This window comes from Phyllostomus hastatus, unplaced genomic scaffold (genome assembly GCF_019186645.2).
Source record: "Phyllostomus hastatus isolate PE091 unplaced genomic scaffold, TTU_PhHast_1.1 phas_contig_41, whole genome shotgun sequence".
Classification (NCBI taxonomy): domain Eukaryota; kingdom Metazoa; phylum Chordata; class Mammalia; order Chiroptera; family Phyllostomidae; genus Phyllostomus; species Phyllostomus hastatus.
Genome location: NW_025333876.1, coordinates 5308365 through 5331108, shown reverse-complemented (window position 1 = coordinate 5331108; position 22744 = coordinate 5308365). Strand labels below are relative to the sequence as shown.

General features: G+C 45.6%; 2 protein-coding genes across 3 annotated transcripts in view; one reads left to right on the top strand and one right to left on the bottom strand.

Moving 5' to 3' along the window:
• Positions 1–13012, bottom strand: part of B3GLCT (beta 3-glucosyltransferase) — a 134952-nt gene extending 121940 nt beyond the window's left edge. The window contains exons 1-2 of the mRNA XM_045844728.1: positions 12909–13012; positions 3508–3619 (exon numbers count right to left, since the gene is read on the bottom strand). Coding sequence (XP_045700684.1) covers positions 3508–3592 — 85 coding nt within the window. The 5' untranslated portion in view covers positions 3593–3619; positions 12909–13012. The remainder of the gene's footprint in view (positions 1–3507; positions 3620–12908) is intronic.
• The window catches only part of HSPH1 (heat shock protein family H (Hsp110) member 1), a 46316-nt gene continuing 36213 nt past the window's right edge, over positions 12642–22744 (top strand). Inside the window, exon 1 of one of the 2 annotated variants that reach the window (XM_045844727.1) lies at positions 12642–12919. The gene's annotated coding sequence lies outside the window, so the exon portion shown is untranslated. The remainder of the gene's footprint in view (positions 12920–22744) is intronic. The other variant, XM_045844726.1, reaches the window with a different exon arrangement.

Below are 22744 nucleotides of genomic sequence, written 5' to 3'. Positions count from 1 at the left end.
CTTTTGAGAAGTCAGCTGGTAGTCTTATGGGAACTCCAGTAAGAAGTTACCTGTAGGTAAGTAACTTCTTTCTTGCTGCTTTTAAGATTTTCTTTATCTTAACCTTTGGCATTTTAATTATGTCTTGGAGTAGACCTCTTTGCATCCATCTTGTTTGGGACTCTCTGTGCTTCCTGGACTTGCATGTCTATTTTCTTCACCAGATTAGGAAAGTTTCTTTCATTATTTTTTCAGATAGATTTCCAATTTCTTGCTCTTTCTCTTCTCCTTCCGGCACCCCTATGATGCAAATGTTGGACCTCTTGAAGTTGTCCCAGAGGCTGCTTATAGTATCCTCATTTTTTTAATTCTTTTTTCTTCTTATTCTTCTGATTGGTTGTTTTTTGCTTCTTTGTGTTCCAAATCATTGATCTGATTCTCAGCTTCATCCACTCTACTGTTGTTTCCCTATAAATTGTTCTTTATTTCAAGTGGTGTATCCTTCATTTCTGACTGGATCTTTTTTATATTGTTGAGGTCCTCACTAAGTTCCTTGAGCATCCTTATAATCAGTGTTTTGAACTCTTCATCTGATAGATTGCTTATCTCCATTTTGTTTAGCTCTTTTTATGGAATTTTGATCTGTTCTTACATTTAGGTCATGTTTCTTTGTCTGTTCATTTTGGCAGCCTCCCTGTGTTTTTTTCTATGTATTAGGTAGAGCTTCTTTGACTCCATATCTTGGTACCATGGGCTAATGTAGCAGGTGTCCTGTAGGGTCCAGTGGTTCAGCCTCCCCCATCAACCAAGCTGGGTACTCAAGGAGTGCCCTTTGTCTGGGCTGAGTACACCCTCCTCTTGTAGTTGAGTCTTGACGGCTGTTGGCAGATCAATGGGAGGGATTTACCCAGGCCAGTCAGCTGCAAGGACTAGCTGTGACCATTTACCACTAAGCTCTGCCCTCCATGGAGAATCAGCTGTGCAGGGGCAGTGTGGTGTTCCAACATAATCTGTGGTTGTCTACTGGGTGTGCAAGCCCTGGATTTCCCAGGTGGCGCAGGCCAAGGTCAGCCCCGACCTGTGTTCTGCCTGGGGCCATCCTACATGAGCTATAAAGCAATCTGAGATGGCTGCTACTTGTGCTGAGCTTGGAGATTCCCAGGCAAAGCCAAGCTGTGAATCTAGGCTGGCTGCGGCTAGTGCTAGGTCTGGGGTTCACTGAGGCCAGCTGTTGCTTGTTTGAGAGGATTTAGGAAGTTGTGAAGCATGAGCCATGACCAGCCATTCATACAGAAAAGCAGCTTGGTGGGTCTGTAAACTGGGTGAGGCAGAGTCTCTGGAGATCTCCAAGTTGGGTCAGAGTGTTGGCCAGGTTGATGGAGTCTCATATATGGCACCAGCTTGCTGGCTCTGTGCAGGAAGGATTTAGAAAAGGTGCAATGGCCTCTGCTCACCTTGATGCCAGACACTTCAGTTTCTCCTGGTATGCCACTGGTGCCTTTCAAGCTGCTATCCCGGTGCTGGAGCTCAGAAGGAGTGAGTGTGAGTCCATGTGTGGGTCCTTTAAGAGGAACTGCTTAAGGCTCCAGAAGTTTCTTCCACCGACTCAATCTTCCCTGGTCTTTGCAACCAGAAGTTGTGGGGACTTCTCTTTCTGACACTGGAACCCTGGGCTGGGGGGCCTGGTGTGGGGCTGGGACTCCTGGCTCTCAAGATGTCTCTCCCGAATTTTTACCCACCACACATGGGTTAGGGACATGCCCGTTCCACATCTGCCCCTCTCCTACCAGTCTGGATGATATCATGTAATATTTAAAGCAATATCATAAATAATGCATCAGACTTACTTTCACGCATAAGAGCAATCATATGGCAAGATTACCCCCATTAGATGAATGTGAAAAAAAAAATACTAGTTGGTTTTATCTTTGCTTCCATAATTTAAATAAAACAAAGAACTTGTCAAGGAACCAAATGCCTTTGGAAGACACAGAATACCCTACACCATTATTACATCTGGTCTTAAGATAACAAATCATTTACAGAATTCCTACCATGAAATCTACCGCTGGAGAAAAACAAGGAAAAACAGAGGAGGAAAGTGAGAAAATGTAGCAAGGGAGATAAGAAATCGTCTGGCACCTCAGAAAACTCGAACAAGAGCTCAGGATGGCAGATTACCAGCCTCTGCATGGGGCAGGGGGAACAGGGGAAGAAAGTGCCCCCACCTAAGGAAAGGGAGGGGCCCATGGGGCTCCAGGTTTCTGTGTGTGTGTTATTTGCCCTCCCACAAATTTTCAGATCCAGTGGGAAAAATATATTCTGGAAAGCTTGGCTGGAAGGCGCAGTACAGCAGGAGGAATACTGCAAGGTAACTCACGATCTTATATGTAAAACTGCTGTTTAAAAGTAATTTTCCCTTTCCTATTTTCAACATGAATTCCTGTGAGCTGCTACAGGGAACTATATGTAAAGTGCAAACCAGGGTAGGCAATAGAAATAAGACCCTTTTCATGATAACTTCAAATAATTCAAGCCAACAAATATGTTAGCACATCCATCCTGAGAAATAAATCGACATTTTACAACGAACCTGGGAAAATGATTTATAGGCTCCTCTGAGCCCTGGAATGCAAGAAAACTGGAGAGGAATTAATTGCACTGCATTTAACCAACACTAATCAACTATCTTTTCTTGCTCCGGGGAGGAAGCACAGGACCCCATGCCCATAAAGAAAAGACGAGTATACCTCTAACTCAGGGGTGTCAAACTCATTTTCACCAGGGGCCACATCAGCCTCATGGTTGCCCTCAAAGGGCTGAATGTAATTTCAACTCTTAACTGTTAAGGAGTAGTTACATTTATACAGTCCTAAAGTTATTTTGGCCCTTTGAAGGCCACCTCGAGGTTGACGTGGCCTCCAGTGAAAATGAGTTTGACACCCCTGGCCTAACTCCTTGCTCTGTTTTGTTCCTATTCCCCATCCAGCCTCCCAAACTCTCCCATTAACTTCTATCACAAAACCAAATGAAATACAAAAAACCCCCAAAAAACTAAGACCCTAAATAACCCCACCTCCAAGGGGGCTGCCAGGATTACATGAGTTAAGGCAGGGCTGGGCACAGATGACAAGCCCAGTAAGTGATTATGACCTTGCTGCTGCTGGTGAATATGGTCACATACTGTCTAGGTGCGAGTATGCCGTGCACACCAGCCAAGAGGAGGAAGAAAACCACAATGCCCTGACTCTGCCATCAGGACCCATTCACAACACACATCTGCTCACAGCACACACTGGGAGTGAATGCCCCTGCAGGGCTCAGGGTCACGCACTTGACACACTGTGGGAGGCAGCCTTCCAGGCTTCACTTTCTTTCCTGTGACCTACTTACAAACCACCCCACCCAGCACAGCTCCACCCCATACCTCTGCTCTCTGGAGCTCTCCTGGTGCCATTCCAGGTCCTCCAGGGGAGCACTCGGCCCTGGTATGCATAGCCCACAGCCAGTGTACATGGTTCCAGTTACCTGTCTGAAGATAATCCATGGCAGCGGAGGGAGCAGAAACAAACTCTGGCTCAGCAACAGGGAGCAGAGCCTGCCCTTCCCTCATCCTCAGGCATATCCGCTGTCCCAGAACCTGTGGACGTGGACACACTGAGTAGCAGCTCCATCACTGCCTGAGGGGGACTCCGCCCAAGCACAGAATGAGAGCCCTGTTGCTCTCCATGGGCTGGGACAGAAGTACTACAGGCAGTGCCTAGGGATCACATGGCCTTGCATTTGTTAAGTCCTCTGGGTACAAGCAGCTATGGTCATTATCATTACGAGTTTATGTTTTCCTCTGTTCAACAGAAAATCAAAAAGTGGCCAAGTGGGCATTCTGAGCCACACATGTGGGAAAGGGGAGGGATGAGCAGCTCCCCATGAAGCTTGTGGTTTAGCAGGAGACAAGTCCCTCAGTCAATGCCAAGCACAGACGTGTGGCTCTGATGGCAGTCCTCCAGATGGCAGTCACTAGAGGGATTCTAGGGGTGGAGAGAGGGAACCTCACCCAAGCAGGGCAGCAGAGGGTAAAGAGGCTTCCAGACATGAAAGCTCAAAACTTGAGAAAGTAAGTTTCAGGCAGAAGAGACTTTGAGGACAAGAACAATGAGGCCTGGAAGTAGACTTCTGCACACAGAGCACTGAAAACAGTCCAGTGTTTCCAGAGCATGGCCACCTGAGAGGAGGGCATGACTGGGGCAAGATGAGGCTGGAGACAGCAGGGGCCATTTTTTGTGAGAAGGGTTGGTGTTAGGAAGTCTGCTTTTATTCTGAGTGCCATGAAATCTTTTCAAGAAGGCAAATGCGGTGTTGAAATGTGTGCCTTAGACAGCTTTCTAGAAGTAGCATGTTGGTGGGCTATGAGGAGAATATAAAAAAACAAAAACACAAGCATGCCATCCAGGAAGCTCATGGAGCCAGGTGATGAGAGGTAAGGGGCTGACTTAAGGTGAGTCATGAGCAAGAGCAGTGTTGGGGTTACTAAAGGAGCAGAATGGACAGGCTTGGAGACAGATCCTAGTGGTGGATATGAGCAGGGAAGGAAGAGTCCAGAGGCTGGCGAGTGAGTGAGTAGTGAGAGAGAGAGAGAGAGAGAGAGAGAGAGAGAGAGAGAGAGAGAGAGGGATGAGCATAGGTGATTCCAGATTTCAGATGGGAGGGACTGGGTTGCCATCACAAGCCGAAGAATAAAGGAGGGTGGGCAGATGTGTGGGAAAACTCAGTTTGATTCCCAATACTCTGAGGTACCAACAGCCAGCTGCATTCTGGTCTCCAGGTATGGCACTCAGCATAGAGCTGTGTGAGGGAAGTCTCCAACTCCACAGCATGGTGGGGCTGAAGCCACAAGAGTGCAGGGGAGACTGGAGGAAGGAAATCCCCACATTCTGGGCACAACATTACAAAGACAAAAGGTAAAAGCTAGGCAGAGAGAAGAAGCAAGAGAGAAAGCCCTTGTTTAAGGAGTTTCTAAGATGTTCGCTTAAAGAGCTCTCTCCTTAAAGCTCACAGTACATGAGAAGACACCAAGGTACAGGAGACCTGGGCTGCAGGCCTGCTGAACCATGAGGTCACTGTCAGGGACACAGAGTCTACACTCTCACCACCTGGGATCCAATCCAGGTTCTGCTGCTTAGTAGCTAAGCAACGTAAGGCCAGTGACTTGGCCCCTTGAAGCCTCTGCCTCCCTTCCTATAAAGGGGGAAATCAAACAAAAATGAAAGAAGTCATTACATGTTCAGGGTCAGAATAGGATCTGAACCTATGAGAAAAGCCAGCTTGCTCAGGTGCCGAGAGCAAACTCTTAGGAAAGAGATATGCTACACTGGGAAGATACCAGCACAATTCTGCCAACACGGCAAGAAGAGAGCTAGCTGGTCAACAGTTAGGGTCAGGGAACCCCTTCACCTGTACCACAGGCTGTACCACACTGCAGTGATTTGGTCTCGCACCCAAGCATGGCAAAGAGATGGGATGGCAAAGAGACAGGACATCTTTCGTCTTTTGAGCCCATGACCTACCCCAACCTGAAGTGCATTTGAAACACATCTCCTGTCTGTTAAAGAAGTCAGAGGGAAAATGGAGTTTGGCATACAGACTTTTCCTCACCTGGCAAAAAAGTTTACCAGGACCAGTGTAGTCTATGTGCCATAGGACGAACATAGTTACGGGAAGAACAGGAAATAGGAAAATAAATAGAAAATAATCATACATTTTCCAAAGAAAAAGGTCATTTGCTTCTTTGAGTCACTTCTCATTTAAACAAATGATATGAGAACCCATGTGCCACTCAGAATATGAAAAGAACAAAATTCCAACTCAAACAGAGTGTCAGGGGAGAAATTCAAAACAGCCCTCTTGTAAACATGCTGCACAGGCTGGGCCACAGGCGAGGTGCAGACGCGTCCCCGGCTCACAGCCTCCTCCAGAACACACGGAACAAGTCCACGAGAGCAAGCATCAAAACACAAGGACAGCCACAGTTCAAGTAATTCCTTCATGTTGCAAGAGTATTACTGAACCATTAAATGTCAAGCTAACTTATAAAAACATAATTTATGCTTAACTTTTGGGTATCTTAATTTTGACATACAAAAAGTGGGTTTTAAAAGCACTCCCATTGGGACTGCCGAGTCCACGGCACCCATAGTCTGTGACATTCTAATGCCTAGCAAACTTACTCATCTGGTGTCCCAAAACCTTTGTTGTAACAGCCCTAGTTTTAGAGATTTGTGCCCCACACATGACACTTCCTCCAGAAGCATCCAAAAATCTGCCAGATGATGCTGGAAGCAAAGAAAGACTCCTTAGTTTGAATTCCAGGGATTCTGGGTCCTTTCCCCAGCAGACAAAACACATGACTGCTGAGTACTGGCCCTCAGCACCCATGTTGTTCTCTCCAAAACAGCCACTAGTATCACTTTCAAGACAAAGCCACTAGCAATCATGCAGTCTCTATACCGAGGCCTAGGGTAGCCCAGTTCCTGCACCTGTCAGCACAGGCAACTCGCCTGGGACCTTGTTAGAAATGCACATCCACAGGCCTCATCTCTGATCTTCTGAATCAGAAAAATCTGGAACCCTATAATATGCATTTTAACAGGGGACCCTGTGTCATTAGGACACTGAGGTGATTCTTGTGTGTGCAAAAGATTGACACACACTTGGATGAACAGCTGGACAGGCCCTCAAGGGGAATGACCGAGGCTATTTTCACAACAAGCCCTGGTCATATCTTTCCCTGCCTTTTCCCCCTTCATCTCAAAAAACGAAAAACAAGGCTCCTACATCACTACCCTCAAGGATCTGGAGAAGATAAATGAAGCGTGATGTGTAAAGAGCCTTGAGCTCCTCATGGGGAAGCAACGATGTAAACTAAAACATATCACCTTTTCGGATCATAAAATATTCTTTCAGGAGCAAAACTAAGTCACAGCCCTGTGGAAAACATGGCACTGTCACACTTGAGCGCACTCAAATCGTATTTAACGATATCTTTATGCACTTTTTTCCCTAAACCGGTAGCTTTACATCATACAGATAAAGACTTTCTTCCCTAACTTCTAACAAATCTTTGGTACACATACATTTTGAATAAAGGCTTAAGTAAAATGATTTTTGTCAATTGAGGCTTTCTTTTTAAAAAAAAGTCTGCTCAAATTGCCCCAAACCTCTCTCCAGCAGACCTGTTCTCTGAGCTTCAGACCCACAGATCCAATGGCCCACCTGACAGGGTACCTGTAACATCTCACACACCCCACAATGCTTGTCCAAGCTCAGTTCATCATCCTCATTGCCCCCTAAATTTCAGAAAAACTGAAGTTTGAGTACTTAATGCCACAGAACTATACACTTAAAAGTGATTAAAATGATACATTTTATTTATATATATAACTAATTTTTTTATTGTTGTTTAAATCCAGTCCTCCATTGGTGCCCGTACCAGTAAACAGCACCACCATCTGCCCTAGGCTCAGGACAGAAATCTGACTCTTCCCTGACCCCATTCTTGCTGTAGACGGCTGTCCCTACACCCAGTGAACCTGTCAATCACCATATCTTAGTGGTTCTTAATCATCTCCCACACAGCTGAGTCTAGCAGCTCCTCACTGGTCCCCACATCCACATCAGTCCCCTCCTATCCTGTTCTATAGGACAACCAGTGGGGCTTCTTACAAGGGAAGTCAAATCACGTCCCTCTCCTGTGACAGCCCTTCAACAGTTTCCTTCTGCACTACGGACAAAGTCCAAAGTCCTCGCCCTGGTCTCCGAGGCCCTGCATAACCGGGCCCTGCTGGTCTTCCCAGTCCAGTCTCCAACCCAGTCCCTTCTCCCTTCTCACTCCATCCCTCCAGCACATGCTTCCCCCTGCCCTGCTGGCTCACTTCCTCCCTCCACTGACTTCTGCTTCCCCTCAGATCTGAGCTCTTCTGTTCCTTCCTCTAGGAAGCCTTTAATGAGCCCCTCCTCCAGGGTTTCTCAATGGCATTCCTGACACTTTGGACCAGATCACTGATTCTTTGGGGGAGGGTGTGTCCTGTGCCTTGCAGTAAGTTGGGCAACGCCTCTGGCTCCACTTGCTGGTAGCACTCCCTGTCAACCCAAAAGTCTCCAGACAAGGACAAATGTTGGGGGGGGGGCAGGGAGATCATCCCCTGCTAAGAACCTTGCTCCAGAATCCAACCTAAAGTCACACATCTCCCTGAATGAACTCCTGCCACACACTAAGCTCAGCTGTGATTAGTCTCCAGTGGAGTTAGTATTTAATGCCACCTTCCCTTCCAGACTCCAAGCTCAAGGAAGCTGGAAGGGGACTTAGATCTGCCTTCTTTCTGCAATATACCCAACTGTTAACACACAGTAGATACTCAACCCTTTCTGAATAAATTAAAGAAACTGTGAGTGTAGTTTTTCCTACTATTTTAATACCATTTTTACATTGTTAGCCTTTTCTAGTAGTCCAAATCAGCACCCACACAGAATCAGGTTTGTTTGGGAATGGCTTAAGGAACAGAGCTTTGAAATAGGCGCAGGGGTGTCAAATTCATTTTTACTGGGGGCCACGCAGTTATCTTTGAAGGGCCGAATGTAATTTTAGGGCTGTATAAATGTAACTGCTCCTTAACTAGGGGCAAGGAGCTCAGCGCTGCCGCTGGGTAGAAATAAGGTGCCGGGCCAGATAAAACAAGGTGGAGGGCCGGATTCGGAACACGGGCCTTGCATTTGCCACCTGTGAGGCAGGGTATAAGGGAGCCTCTGATCAATAATGAGTCTCATAAACCCCTGACACTCACCGTTAACTTTTCCTTCCCATTGGGAGAGATAGAACTGACACTCTTGTACACTGTTCTAAGGAAGAATCTGTACAACACCAAAGATGGATCACACATACCATATTTTGCAGTGTATAATGCACACTTTTTTGCCCAAATTTCTAAGGGAAAAATAAGGATGCTCATTATACTTGAGTATAATGATTACATACCACAGGTATAATAAAGGGGTATAATGATCCCGCATATAATGTGCACGAAACATGGGTGTGCATTATATACAGCAAAATACGTTAATGCTACAGGGAGGTAAAATGTATAATGTTTGCAAATTCCCCCTTAGTAGTCCTTTTGTGCCTAGAAATTATCCTTGCCTTATAATAATATTTCTAATTGTGAGTATAAACCTGGCCCTTCGTGTTCTGAATGAAGTCAGTTGTTGGGACTTGTTCAAGGAATAGGCCCACATGTTTGCCCAACAGGAAGTTAACAAAGGGGTCCCAACATCTCCTCCTCAACCCACCCCCATTTGAAACAGAGGCTCTTCCCACCTCCCATTCCACTGCGCCCCAGGCCCAAAAAGCTTGACTACTGGCTACAAGCAAACTCCCTTGGGTCAAATTCATGACCAAGGGGCCATACTAACTTGGGGGTCCTGAGCTACCCAGACAACAAAGAATCCATCCAGATTGTTAAAATCTGTGCCAGTACTCTCTGTGTAATACCTAAGAAATAAAAGGAGGGTTTAAAATAAAATTAAAAAAACACACACACACAAGAAAACCTGGAGTCAGTTCTGACTCTTGGTGTCTTAACATGGCTCACTGTAGCACAAAGAATCTGAGCAAGACCTGGTTCAGAATGAAAACCATCCCTAATTCTGGCAGGTGCTAACACATACAGTCTGACCCATACAGAATAGAATCAGGAATAAGAAAGATAGAAACTGAATTATTTATTATTTTAACGTTGGTTCAAATAAGCTTCTTTACAGATGCATATCAATTAGGATTAAGTTTGGCTGCATTAGTAAAATATGCAAATAACTGATGCTTAAATAAGACAGAGGTTTATTTTTCATCTCAGGCAACACAAGTCTGGTAATAGGGGACACAGGGCTAGCATGGGGCTCCATATCCATCTAGCACCCAGGTAGCTGCGATCCTTTCTGCTCTACCATCCTTATTACTGCCTTGCAACAAAGTCACCTCACGGTCACAAGATGGCCACCCTGGCTCCAGCCATCAAATTCACATAATAGGCAATGAGAAGAATGAAACAAAGGCCGAGGGGAAAAAAAAAGTCTGTATTCAGCTGGGTCAGCCATCTTTAACAAGCTTTACCATGAACTACTCCAAAATCTCTACAGAGAGCTCCCTGTCTACCCCTGTTTCCAAGGGCCACTGAGAAAGGTTTCATCACTGGACACACTGGCACTACCACCACCCTTCCCATCACCCCCTGTACTATTAGTCTGCTAGGGCTGTCATAACTGAAACCATAGACGGGTTGACTTAAACAACAGAAATTTATTTTTCACATTTCTGGAGGCTGGAAATCCAAGATCAAGGTGTCAACAGGGCTGGTCTCTGCTGAGAGCTTTCTCCTTGGCTAGTTAATGACCATCTTGTAGCTCTGTCCTCCCGTGGCCTTTTCTACATTTGCATGCATCCCTGGTATCTATTCCTCTTATAAGGACATCAGTCCTACTGATTAGGACCCCACTCTACATCCTCAGTTAACCTTAAGGCCCTATCTCCAAATATACTCACTGGGATTTTGAGGGACTCAGTTCAGTCCATAACGTTCCTGATTATCACAGAGATTTTTGCGTCAGGAAAAGAAGGAACTAAGGGTTATTGGGTAGACAGATAGCAGCCTCTGCTATAACACTATGTTAAAACTGAAGAGATGGCAAAGTTCCAGTATTTTATCTAGTCTATGGCTCTCATTTTATAGAAAAACCACAGGAAACCACACAGTGGCTGACCCAAAAGCGTGACTAAATCTGATTCCAGAACTGGCACCAGACTTGAGAACTGAAATTGCTATAAATTTTGTCTATATAATCATAAAGGTTTAAAATAAATATTCTATATGGACTTTTCTCTAATGAATATGCTACAATTTGTGGAGAAAATAAACTATATACAGTCAGGCCAAACTTATAAGGAAATGTTTAAAGTATTTTTAAACTATCAGGAGTGTACAAATACCTCAGAACTCCCATCATATTCTCTGTTTCAGCCATATTACAAGATTTATAGAGTGCTGCCCCCATCCAACATCAAAGCAGACAGAGCTCAATCAAATGAATTCATGATTTATTTCAGACCTCCAAGAATATAGCTTGTCTGTACCAACCTATGAAAAATATTCACAAAGCCAGTTCTCAGAGAACTTTTCATACATTCTATGTCTTATTTACTGTGCTTTTCTGACAAGTTTGAAATGCTAATAGATTTCCAAAAATGTGTTGACACTTTAGTTCATTCTATGTGTCCTTTAACATAGTATCAACTTTGGACGGTGCAGATATTCCTCCAAGGGCAATAAAAAAATAGGTACACATAGCAATACAAATATGCCTTTCAGCTCATATATTGACTATATTATACACAAACCTTACATTCCCAGGACAGCCTTATAAAGTGTCGGGCTATAAATAGAATCCCAATTTCAGCTACCACCCTCCCACTTTGGTTAGGTGCAAAACGTCCAGGCAGCTGGCCAAGTAATGCAGCTAGCAGTCACCTCTCCACTCCCCTCCAGCCTCCATTCTCCCAGAACTGCCCCAGCAGTGCACTTCGTTCTGCTAAAGCAGATCTTCACCAAACGCAGCGGCTCACCACAGTTCCTAACAGCCTTCTCTGCCCAAGGTGTCCGTGCTTTTTTAATTACATCGTTGCTTACTTAATCATGCGTTTAGGCAATTAATTACTAATTAATCCTCAATTTTCCCACACTGAACACCTACAAAAATGCCAGGAATGTGAAAATAAGGTCCTTGGGCGGAGAGCTTAAATCCAAAAACAGGGCAGCAAAGGTGCCGGTGGGCTACCAAACAGTGACGTGTGTGCAAAAAACAACACGACATCTTTCCTAAAATGCACCATTCTGCCATTTCTAAAAATCTGAAATTACTGCCTCTTAGGCTGGACACACAAAAGTCTGGGTTAGACGACAATAACCCTGAGGACACTGAAAAGGGAATCATTCCCCCCAACCTTTCAAACTTGCACAAATCTCATCATGAAAGTTAATTACAATGATTTTTTAAAAGAAAACTTTCATCAGCATCATTTTATGATAAAAGGGAGAACATGGACGAAAAAAAGGAGAGGGCTTTACAGCAGTAGCAGACTGGGCAGGCATTGTTTCCAGGAGTGTTCTCTACTTTTCCCCCATAAAGACCCACGATTTGGGGCAGGGCGGGGGCGCTTCGCAGGGCCTTCCTGGAGCCACGGGCCGCCCACGTTGAGGCCGGGGTACCGGTCCTCCCTTGCCAAGGAATCAGGGGGTGAGAAGCACTGGTGCCAAGTTGGCATCGTAACCTCAGGGACCAGGGCTTGTCCGTCAGTCCACACGCGGAGCCCCAGAGGAGTCAGCGGACACACGGGCCCCTTTCAGCTCCGGGGGCGGTGCGGCCAGGAAGGGCAGAGAGGTGCAGGACGCGTGAGGAGGCGCGAGGAAGTGCGGGGAGGTTCTGCGAGAAGCTGAGAGGTGCGGGGCGCGCGGACCGCGGGCGGGGGGGGGGGGGCGGGGGGGCGAGCCAGCGTCCCTCCTTCCAAAGTTTCTTGGCGTCACACAGCTACTCGCGCTTCTGTGGGAGTGACGTCTCGCGCTCACTGCTCGGCCAACGGCCAGTTTCGAGCGGAAGGAGGCGGAAGACGCGAAGCGGACCGGCCGAGGAGGGGACCGGGAAGCCGACGGGGCCCGGTGCAGAAGGTCCCGGGGCCGCGGAGACGGGTCCGGGCGCCGCGAGGGGGCGCTGCTGCAAGGCGCCGGACGGCGGGCTGCGGTCGCCCTGAAGCGGGGTTGCTCGACCCGTGCCGCCCTTCCCGCTTGGAAAGCCCGCGCCCCGCCCGTGCGCGCTCGGCCGCCGCTACTTACCCAACGAGCAGGTGAGGAGCGAAAGCAGCGCCGGGAGCGCGCGGCGGCGGCGGGCGGGCGGCCGCATCCGAGCGGCGAGGCTGCGCTCCCTGCGTGGGTGCGGGGACGACAACACGCGGGTAGCGGAGCTGCGCCGCCGCCGCCGCCGCCGCCGCCACCGCCCCTGCAGGCTGGCTACCCCTTTTCCGCGGCACCCTCCTCCCTCTGCCGGCTCCGCCCGCGCCCCCTGGCGGCCGGTAGTGGGAGCGCCCGTGTGCGCTCTCGCCCCGCTTGCCTGGCCCTCGGTGAGCAGAGAGGTGGCCGCTGGGGCCCACTCCTTCCAGGCGTCTGACCTCCGCTTTCTCGACACTAGTCTCCACTCCTCCCTTTCCTACGTCTCCCTTACAATGCCCATCCTCTCCCCTCATTCCGTCACCTCTCTTTCCTGGATCTCCAGCAATAGGTCAGTAGTACCCTTTTGGACCCCCAAAGTAATGGAGGTGGTTGAGTAAAAAGAAAATCGCTTTTCCTCCCTGTCATTGTATCATCTCATTCAAAGTCAGTAATTCAACTCTTAATACTGTTGGCACCAGCGTTCTACTTTGATGAAGGTGTTTTTAATCAGCTCAACTAATTAATATCCATTTTTAATGGATTTGGCCAACAGCTTAAGCCTGAAATTTGGCTTTTAATAGAAGTTTGTGTAAACATAATTTCATATAAATGTAATTTTAAGCATTCACCATAATGGAAGAAGAAGGGCGTAATTCAACATGTCTGATAAAAATAATTAAATCAGAATACAGAGAAGTGACTGCAGAAACCACCGGACTGTCCAACCCACCCCTCTCCCACTAGGATAGTGGTGGCAGCGGCTATACCCCTTAGGTCGTGTGGTGTGGTGGACTGAAGAGGACAGCAATTACAAAGGAAGGACTGAAAACCCCTCTCATGGGTCTGCACCCCTGAGCCTCCCCCAAGCCTTGACTCATTTATGTCTCAGGAAGTAGACGGGACCAAGTGCTCATCGCCAATCTGAGTTTAAACCACAGCCTCCTGAAGGCCCTTTCCATGTTTCCCTTTATACTGAACCATGTATAGTATACATGGTTCCAAAGGTTTGGATGCCTGTGTACCTGGGACTATGCTAAGAACTCTGTGAACACCAGTGTCTTCCAAGTGGACATGTAACATTCACCCAGTTGCTAAACATCAAAGAAAGACCCTAGAATACAAGTGAAATGTGGGGAGCTAGAGGAGAGATGCTGAATAAACCTTTGTTGTCTTTAGCCCTAGAAATGTGAATGCTATCAGGGGATATAACCTCAAATACATAAAGACAGCCTTGTCATTTATCCCATTTGTCCATGCAATATCTGCTGCAAGTTTTATAAAAAGAGGAAGTTCTGGAGACAATGAGTTTTCTCTCTCTGGTTTATATTGACTTCTTCAAACTAGAAGCTAAATATTGTGCATGTTACCCATTTTGTGTGACTGCAAATAGTGCCATTTTTTTTTCATTCCATCAGGATTTGTAGATACAAGTCAATACCATTTTTAGGGGAGAGAAAAGAAATGTAAGAATCCTTCCTTTCATTTTTTTATTGAGGCCTTTCAAATTTATGGTTGATCCCATTTATCCTTCTAAAACTTACCTGCCTGGATAAGAGGTCTAGAAAATGTCCAATTTTCAAAGCTGTTCAGCTTTCTTCCAAGAAAATATGCCTCACATATACTAGATATTAAACATTAAAGCAAGATGGGTTTAAATAGACACAGAAGCCTAATAATTAAACAGCTTGCTTGCCAAGTATGTGTTCAAATACCTACTCCACATTTGGTAACAAGCAACTCTGGATGCTTAATCAATGTTTTCATCACAATTTGTCATGTTTGAGCATCACCGTGTGCTGTGTAGGGAATGGGGCCCTAAACACAAGAGAGAGCACAGTCTGTTTAAGTAATAAACTTGCCCTGGCATTCTTCCTTTCCACACAGACATAGATAAATGGCACATTACAAAGCTCCATAACTCACATTTTAAAAAGGATTACCTTTCACTTACTCCAGTCCTATGATAAATGGACTTGCTGGGAGTTCTCTCTCCCCATCACAAGTGGAGAATTCTGTGGAATAAAACATGCTCATGAGGACACAGATGCATGGAATGGCCTGCTTACCACCTGAAACACCAATGGTAAGGGGACAACTTTCACTAGGAAAAAAAATCTCATAAACTCATGTATGAAATGAAGGAAGTGCAGGCCATAGCTCTGTCATGCTGGGGTTCCCCCACTGCATGCTGGCTCCAGAAAGGATGCCCTTGCCCTGTACTGGAGTGGAGCAAGGAGGGCCCTCTCTTTTTAGGGGGTCCTATTGCAACATGATTAAAACACTGATCATTTTAAAAAGAATTTTCTAAATACTAAAGGAGAATATAAAGACATCTGCATAAAACCATGGATAGCTAAATAATCTGGTAACCAAGTTCTAAACAGATGGTTTGTGATCTTATAGAAGCTATACTTTAGGCTCAAAAGTCTGGACTCCTCCATTCACTCATTCAGTCCATAGTGAAGGCCCTCCAGCTGGCATGCCCATTGCCAGGCTCTGGGGCAGGTACCAAGAAGCATAAAGGGGCAGTCCCATTAAGAAGCCAAGAATGTTCATAAGTAATCTTACTGCTGAGTAATAAATGTAATGCAGAGGTAGATGGAAACACTTTAGAACCTACAGAGGGAAAGATGAAATCTATCAGGGTTGCAGGAACTGGTCAGAAAGGGGGAAGTGACTTGTGCAGGGTATTAAAGGAGAAATAGGAGGGTCCTGGGGTCTGAAAGAAAGGAAAGGCAGAGGCACAGCAGTTAGGAAGCAAGTCAACCCCAAGGAGTGGGGGAGGGAAGGGAGTGGGATGAGGTGGCACTGGTGTGTCACCCAGCCCCTTCTAGCTTGATGCCTCTCCTGGTGACATCAGGGAGAGGCATCAACAAAGGCCTTCTGGATATCCTATTCCTCCACCAGCATGACCAAGGGACACATTCCAACTCCACTCCCTCAGTGGCCCTCACATGGCTTCAGGGGGCCTTCTCTCCACACAGGAGTGGACTTGTGAATTATGAGTGACCTTAGGGATTACCTTCCAAACATAAAATCAGGCCAATGGACTAACAGGAGACTCAAAAGTCTAACACTGGGTCTCGAGCACATAGGTCATTTTGGTCATCAGAGCCATGATTGAACCAGTTGCTAACCATGTCCCACACCCCCAGAATCAGTACATAGCTGATGATAGGAGAGCAATCAGTCACTGTCCCTGATGCTCTGACCTTTAGGGAAACAAGAGAACCTTTGCCCCCTGTGGAAGAGTGACAGAAAGAAAAGAGACCCAGCAAAAACCTTTATTGGAGTAGATCCAGTGAAGCGTGCTCCCTTGCAGCAGGAGGAGCTCAGGAAGAAGGCTCTGATGCATAAAGTGCTCTCTTCAATGTCCTAGAGGGGCTTCCAGAGCTGTTCACAAATTATAGGCAAAACCCATTTTGTTATGTCAGACTTTCAACCAAGATTTTTCCTGAAGAGGCTTAACCACCAGATTCTTACAGACTCACATCCCTGAACCAAGATCCAGGAAATAAATGCAATGGAGGTTGCCATCTTGACAGGCCCCCTGGACAAGCCCAGAAATGCAAAGCTATTGCCATTCACTTTTCTGTTCTTTGGAAGACACCGAGAGTTATAAAGGCTTCTGTACAAAAAGCTATCTCCCAGAAACTTCTGATCAGAAATAGAGTATCCCTTTGGCTGTTTAGATCTCACCTGGTGATAAGAGAACCAGTGGCTGTTCTCAGTAAAGAGTCCTGTGGAATCTAACAAGCACACTCACAGGAGCAGGAGGAAGTGTCTGCACTGGACTCTCATTAAGAGCAGATGGCATGGCCATGACTGTTGTGCAGCCCATACGAAATGTGTTGGTGTTTCTGCTGATAAGTAATTGTTCATTTTACAACAGCTGCTTTCATGTGTAGGAGGATCCTGGTTCCCAAGCTTAGAAAAATGAGTAAACTTTTTCTTTTATCCATCAGCAAACATGTCCCAGAGTGACTGCAGCAGTGATGTCCTCACGTGACCTGCTGAGGTTGGGAAGAGAAGTGCTTTTTCCTGGGTTGGACAGAGTCTAGTAGACAGAAGCAAGGTATACCTAAAGAGCCAATGAGCCGATGTAGAACATAGTAAGTTCCCTAAGAAGCACCTGAAGGAAGTGAGGCAGAAACTCCACACACCCCTCCTGGGGATGGGGCAAGGCCTCACACATGAGGCAGCTGAAGAGGGGGGAGATCCAGGGACAGACAGGCAGTCAGCAGATGAGAAGGGGAGGAGGGCACCTGCAGAGGAAAGAATGGGCAGTGAGTGTCCTGGAAGCCAGAGCAGCTGTGAGCTTAGAGGCTGGTGAGTTCAATTTGGTGTGGTCTGGGACACTTCAAGGAGAACCATGAAAGCCATACTAAGAAAATTGACCTGAGTGTGGCAGTGAGGGCAGTGGAGAAATGGAAAAAATGTGTCAGCCAGTGATGACACCAGTCTCCACTGTGAGACCAAGTCTGCAGCCCTATCAGAGAACCTCATGCAAATTAATACCCTGTTCATGGGTGCTGGTACTGCCAAAATGAATGAGCTAATGCTGTAAGACAATTAATTCAGTGGTAATGTTCTGGGTAGATGGAGGGGGGAAGGAAAAGAAGAAAGACTGTTTTCAAAACAAAACCATGAGAAAAGGAGGAACAAAGGGAAAAGGGCCAAAGACATGCTACATTTGGGCATTCTGACAGTTACTTTCAACCACCATACAGTATTTTATGTAACCCTCACAAAAAAAAGAGAAACTATTCTTATTCCCACTTCACAGATTAGTAAACTGAGTCTCTGGCAGGTCTGATACCAATAGCCAGAGCTGCCTTTAACAGCAGTATCCCCACAAAGTCACGCTCTTTAACAGTAAGTGAGAGCAGCAGGAGTGCAGGGAGGGAGCACAGCAGGCTCCAGAGGTCCCCATCAATGGTGCCGGTGAGGGAGCCAGCAGATAGGCCGCCAGGAAGAGGAGGGCTGCAGAAAGCCAGATGGAGCAGCTAACTAAATGGAATCTGCCCGAGGAAGGAGTTTGCGGAGAAAAATGACAGATTGTTATCATTACTACAACCGTAAATGATAGCTGTACCCTCACAATATCAGCAGATGAGGAGGAACAGCTACCATTTAATAAACACTTGTTATATACCAGGCACTCTACTACATGCTGTGCACACATTATCTCTTGTTAAATAATACTTCGTTTAATTCTCAGAACTGCTTCACTCCTACTTTAGAGCGGTTAAGGAGTGTGCCTGAGGACAGCACTTCTCACAGTGAGGTCCACTATCCTCTTAGGGGTCCCCAAGACTTTCAGGTGCCCAGGTTCGCAAGGTCAAAACCATTTATGACATACTGAAGTGTTATTTGCTTTATTTTCTGTGTTGGTGAAAAAGTAGCAGTGGGTAAGAGTGCCGGCTGCCTGAGTGAATCGAGGCCGTGGCAGCAGACTGGACCTGCAGTGGCACAAAAGGCCAAGTCCACCTACGAATATCCTTGATGAAGCATACAAATTATTAATTTACTAAATTATTCACTTGAGCACACATCTTTTGAAAATTCTGTGTGGCAAACTCAGGTGTAGCATAAAAGTCCTTATGCTGTATATGAAACATCTATATCAAGCAAAAGTGTAAGTGCTTGAGTTGCAACCTGAAGTAGCTGGGTTGTTTTTTGTTTTTTGTTTTTCTCATAGAATACCATTTTTAGTTGATAGAAACACTGACAGACAAACTGTGGTTATTCAGCCTTAAGAAGTGGGCAAATATTTTCTCAAAAATAAACCAAGTGAGCCTGTCACTTCAAGGCTATTAGGTGTTGCTAACAATAAAATTCAAGCTTTTACAAGAAATTTGAATTTTGGAAAAGTTGTATTGGCCACTGTGAGCTCAATAGCTTCCCAATCCTTAAAGACTTTTCAATTATATCAGTGGTGATGTTTACAACTGTGATTTTTTTTTATCTTGTATAAGGGAGTGAGTCCACATGTGGAAGACCCACATACTTTTGTGATCTATGTATGATATTACAAAATCATGAATGGGTTAAAAACAAATTCCATTCAAAGTAAAGAAAAGACCAATGTAGCATGGTACGAAAGTTCACTGTGTGGTTTCAGATTTGACGTTACAACTAACCCCAAAGAACTCCCAGTTGGCTCTTTCTCTTCAAGGAGGTGGGGAGTAGCCTCCCCCCACAGATGCAGATCTCTGTGAGACCCTGACTGGCAGGACCATCCATCACCCTGGAGGCTGAGCTCCGTGACACCATGGAGAATGTGAAGCTAAAATCCAAGACAAAGAGGGCATCCCACATGACCAGCAGCATCTGATTTCTGTGGTACACAGCTAGAGGATGGCTGCACTCTCTCAGAGGACAACATTCAGAAAGAGTCCACCTGCACTTGGTGCTTCGTCTGCCATCAAGCCCTCCCTCTCCCAGATCACCCGGAAGTACAACTGCAACAAGGTGATCTGTCACTAATGTTACACCCACCAGCAACCCTTGCACATTGACTGTTGCAAGAAGTGCATCCACACTAACAACCAAGAAGAAGGTTAATTAAGGCCCCTCCACCACCAGGCCCACAGGGCACCCTTCTACCTGAACCCTGTGACCCTGGGGCCTCAATGAGTTTCCCTTTTGTTGACTGGAGCACTAAAAAAGGAAGGAAGGAAGAAGGGAAGGAAGGAGGCAGGGGAAAGGAAGGAAGGAAGAAAGAAAATGGAAGGAAGGAAGAAAGGAAGGAAATGGAAGGAAGGAAAGTAGGAAAGAAGGAAGGGAGGGAGGGGAGGAAAAAAAGGAACACCCAATCATCTCAAATTTTGGTGTGGTATCAATGAATGTCCACAATTATATGAAAAGATTATTACAATATCCCTCCACTTTCCAATGGCGTACCTGTGTGGGGCTAGATTTTCTTCATTTACTTCACCTAAAACAATATAGCCCAACAAATCAGTGAAGAAGCAGATGTGAGAATTGACCCATATTCTATGAAACCAGGTCAAAATTTACTAAAATGTAAAATAAGGATACTCTTCTCACTATTTTTTCCTTCTGAAAAATAAAGTTATTTTTCATAAAAATATAATACAGGGGTGGGCAAAAGTAGGTTTACAGTTCATATGGAAAGTAATACAATAATTAATAAATAATTATAATTAATAATAATTTATAATAAATAATAATACTGAAAGAATATCTGTTTTGTGTACTCATAACTGTAAACCTACCTTTGCCACACCCTGTATATTAACATGTGAAAGTTTAATTATTCTTATTAATTAATTAGTGAATATGTTTACATATCTTGGCCTTCTATCTAATACAGCAAATATTCATAGGTATGAACCACATAAACCAAAGTTCTTTTAGAGAAAAGAAAGCATCATCCCATTTCTGGCTTGATCCCCAGTCAGGGCACATAGGGAAGGCAACAGATTGATGTCTCTCTCTCTTTTTCTCTCTCTCTCTCTCTCTCTCTCTCTCTCTCTCTATTTCTCTCTCCCCACCCACTTCTCTCCTTCTCTCTCTAAAATCTATAAAAGCATATTCTCAGGTGAGAATTTAAAAAAACAGTTCTTTGGATCCTCAAAGATTTGAAAACTGCCAGCTTAGGACCTAGAACTTAAGTTGTGGTAGCCAGTAGTCAAACCCCAGTCAACCTGACTCCAAAGCCCTCGTTCTTTCCCTGAGTTGCTCCCTGTTTCATTTTTGATTTGTTGTTTTTAAGGTGCTAAATTTCCAAGAACCCATTTAAAATAACAAGTATCGGTGAGATGGGCAAAGTTATGCTATAGTAACAAACAGCCTGAAATTTCAGCGGGTTTATATTACAAAGGCTTTCCTGGTCAGGCCACATCTTCTGCTGGCCCAAGCAAAACTCCAGACCAGCTGTTGTGCATTGTCATTGACCTCCAGGCTCACTGCCATCTCAACTTGAGTTCTCCACAGTTCTTGTTGCAGAGGAGAGGCACACTAAAAAGCCAAGCACCAGCAACAATGACACTCTCACCTCTGCTGTGGTTTCACTGCGGGGTGGGAAAGTTGTAATCTTCTAGCTCAGAAAAGAGAGCAAATATCCCCAACCATCTACTGGGTAGGTGTCCAACCCATGGCCCACAGGCCACATGCTGCCCAGGATGGCTATGAAAGCAGCCCAACACAAAATCATAAATTTACTTAAAACCCTTTTTTTGCTCATCAGTTTTTGTTAGTGCTTGTGCACTTAGTGTGTGGCCCAAGACAACTCTTCTTCCAGTGTGGCCCAGAGATGCCAAAAGGTTGGACACCCCTGATAACTCTTTCTTGGCACCGCATCCTGTAACACCCCATCATCTGATCCAAAAAGATGCTTGACTCCAGGAGGCATGGGCAAGGTTGAGAACTTAGCCTCTGCCTTTTAAGGACTCACAACTACAAGTAATGTCACCTTACTTTCATATGGCTCTAAACTATTTTCCAAGTTACCACATGAATAATTCTAGAACAAGGTAGTTAGAGAAGTCCAGACAATCAAGCAGCTTTGAGTGTTCTTGGGAGAAAGAAAACCCTGACTTGGATAGTCAAGGGTGGTTTCGGGGAGAAGGTGGGATATGAACAGAGGTCATGAAATGACAGAAGGACCCAAACTGGTAGAAGTGGAAAAAAATGAAGACATAAAGTCAGTGAGGCAGGAGAGAGATTTGCAGAAGGTGGATAGACCAATGTGGCTACAGTTAATCATGAAATAAAATATATTCCAGCACATGGAGATGACATTAGGCTGAGAAGACAGGAGAGCTATCTGAAGAGGACAGTAGCCAGCCCAAGAGTGGGGCCCTGGCCCTCATAAGGGCTTGGATCCCTGGGTAGAGAGGGGTACAATTAACCAGGCCCAGGAAAGGAGGTCACAGGTGCTGAGGACTTCTCACTCATTGGCAAGAGAAATGTTAGGCTTATTTTAATTGAAGAATCTACAACCAAAATATGACTTATGCCTCTTTTTTTCCTAAGAATATACTTCTTTATATTTCCCTAACTTCAACCATAATAAAATGGCTGTGGTGTAATAATATTTTACACAAATGAAAATATCATTTCCAGAAATAGCATTTTGAGAGCTGGAAGTCAAGCAGATGTTAGAGTCATCTTGCTTAATTCAGTTGTCATGTTCTTTGGCTCTCAAGAGCAGGTAATTTCCGTTTTTGGGTTTCCCTGCTTTGTAGACTATCACCTACTTTTGGAGGGGCGTGAGATGGAAGAAACAAAAGAGGAAACCCCAAACGTTGAGATGTACATCATGCTTGTGGTCAGGGGAGCTGCCATGACCCAGGGAAGCACCTGGGGGCCAGCTGAGAATAGGGAGCCATCAACGTGGGCAGCGGTGGTAATGGGGGAGAGAGACAACACAGGCACAGCATTCGAAGGACCTCTGGGTCATTACAGTCAATATATTCTTTCTGTGATCCCTATAAGGTTATATCCCTCAGTCTGCTTCAATTTTTGAGACTAAAATATTGACTAGACTAATAATGCTGGAACAGGGTAAGGAAGGTGAGGCAACATGGCTGAGGCTTTGGATGGCAGGTGCACCAAGTCACCCTTCCTTTGAAAGTCAGTGAGGACCCAGTGTGTGGTTGAGAGGCTGACACTCATCAAAGCAGCCCATGAAGAAGATGCTGGGGACAGAGTCCACGATGCACTAGCCAGAGTGGACAGACAGCAGTGCAGAGGCAGGAAGACTGTCACCATCA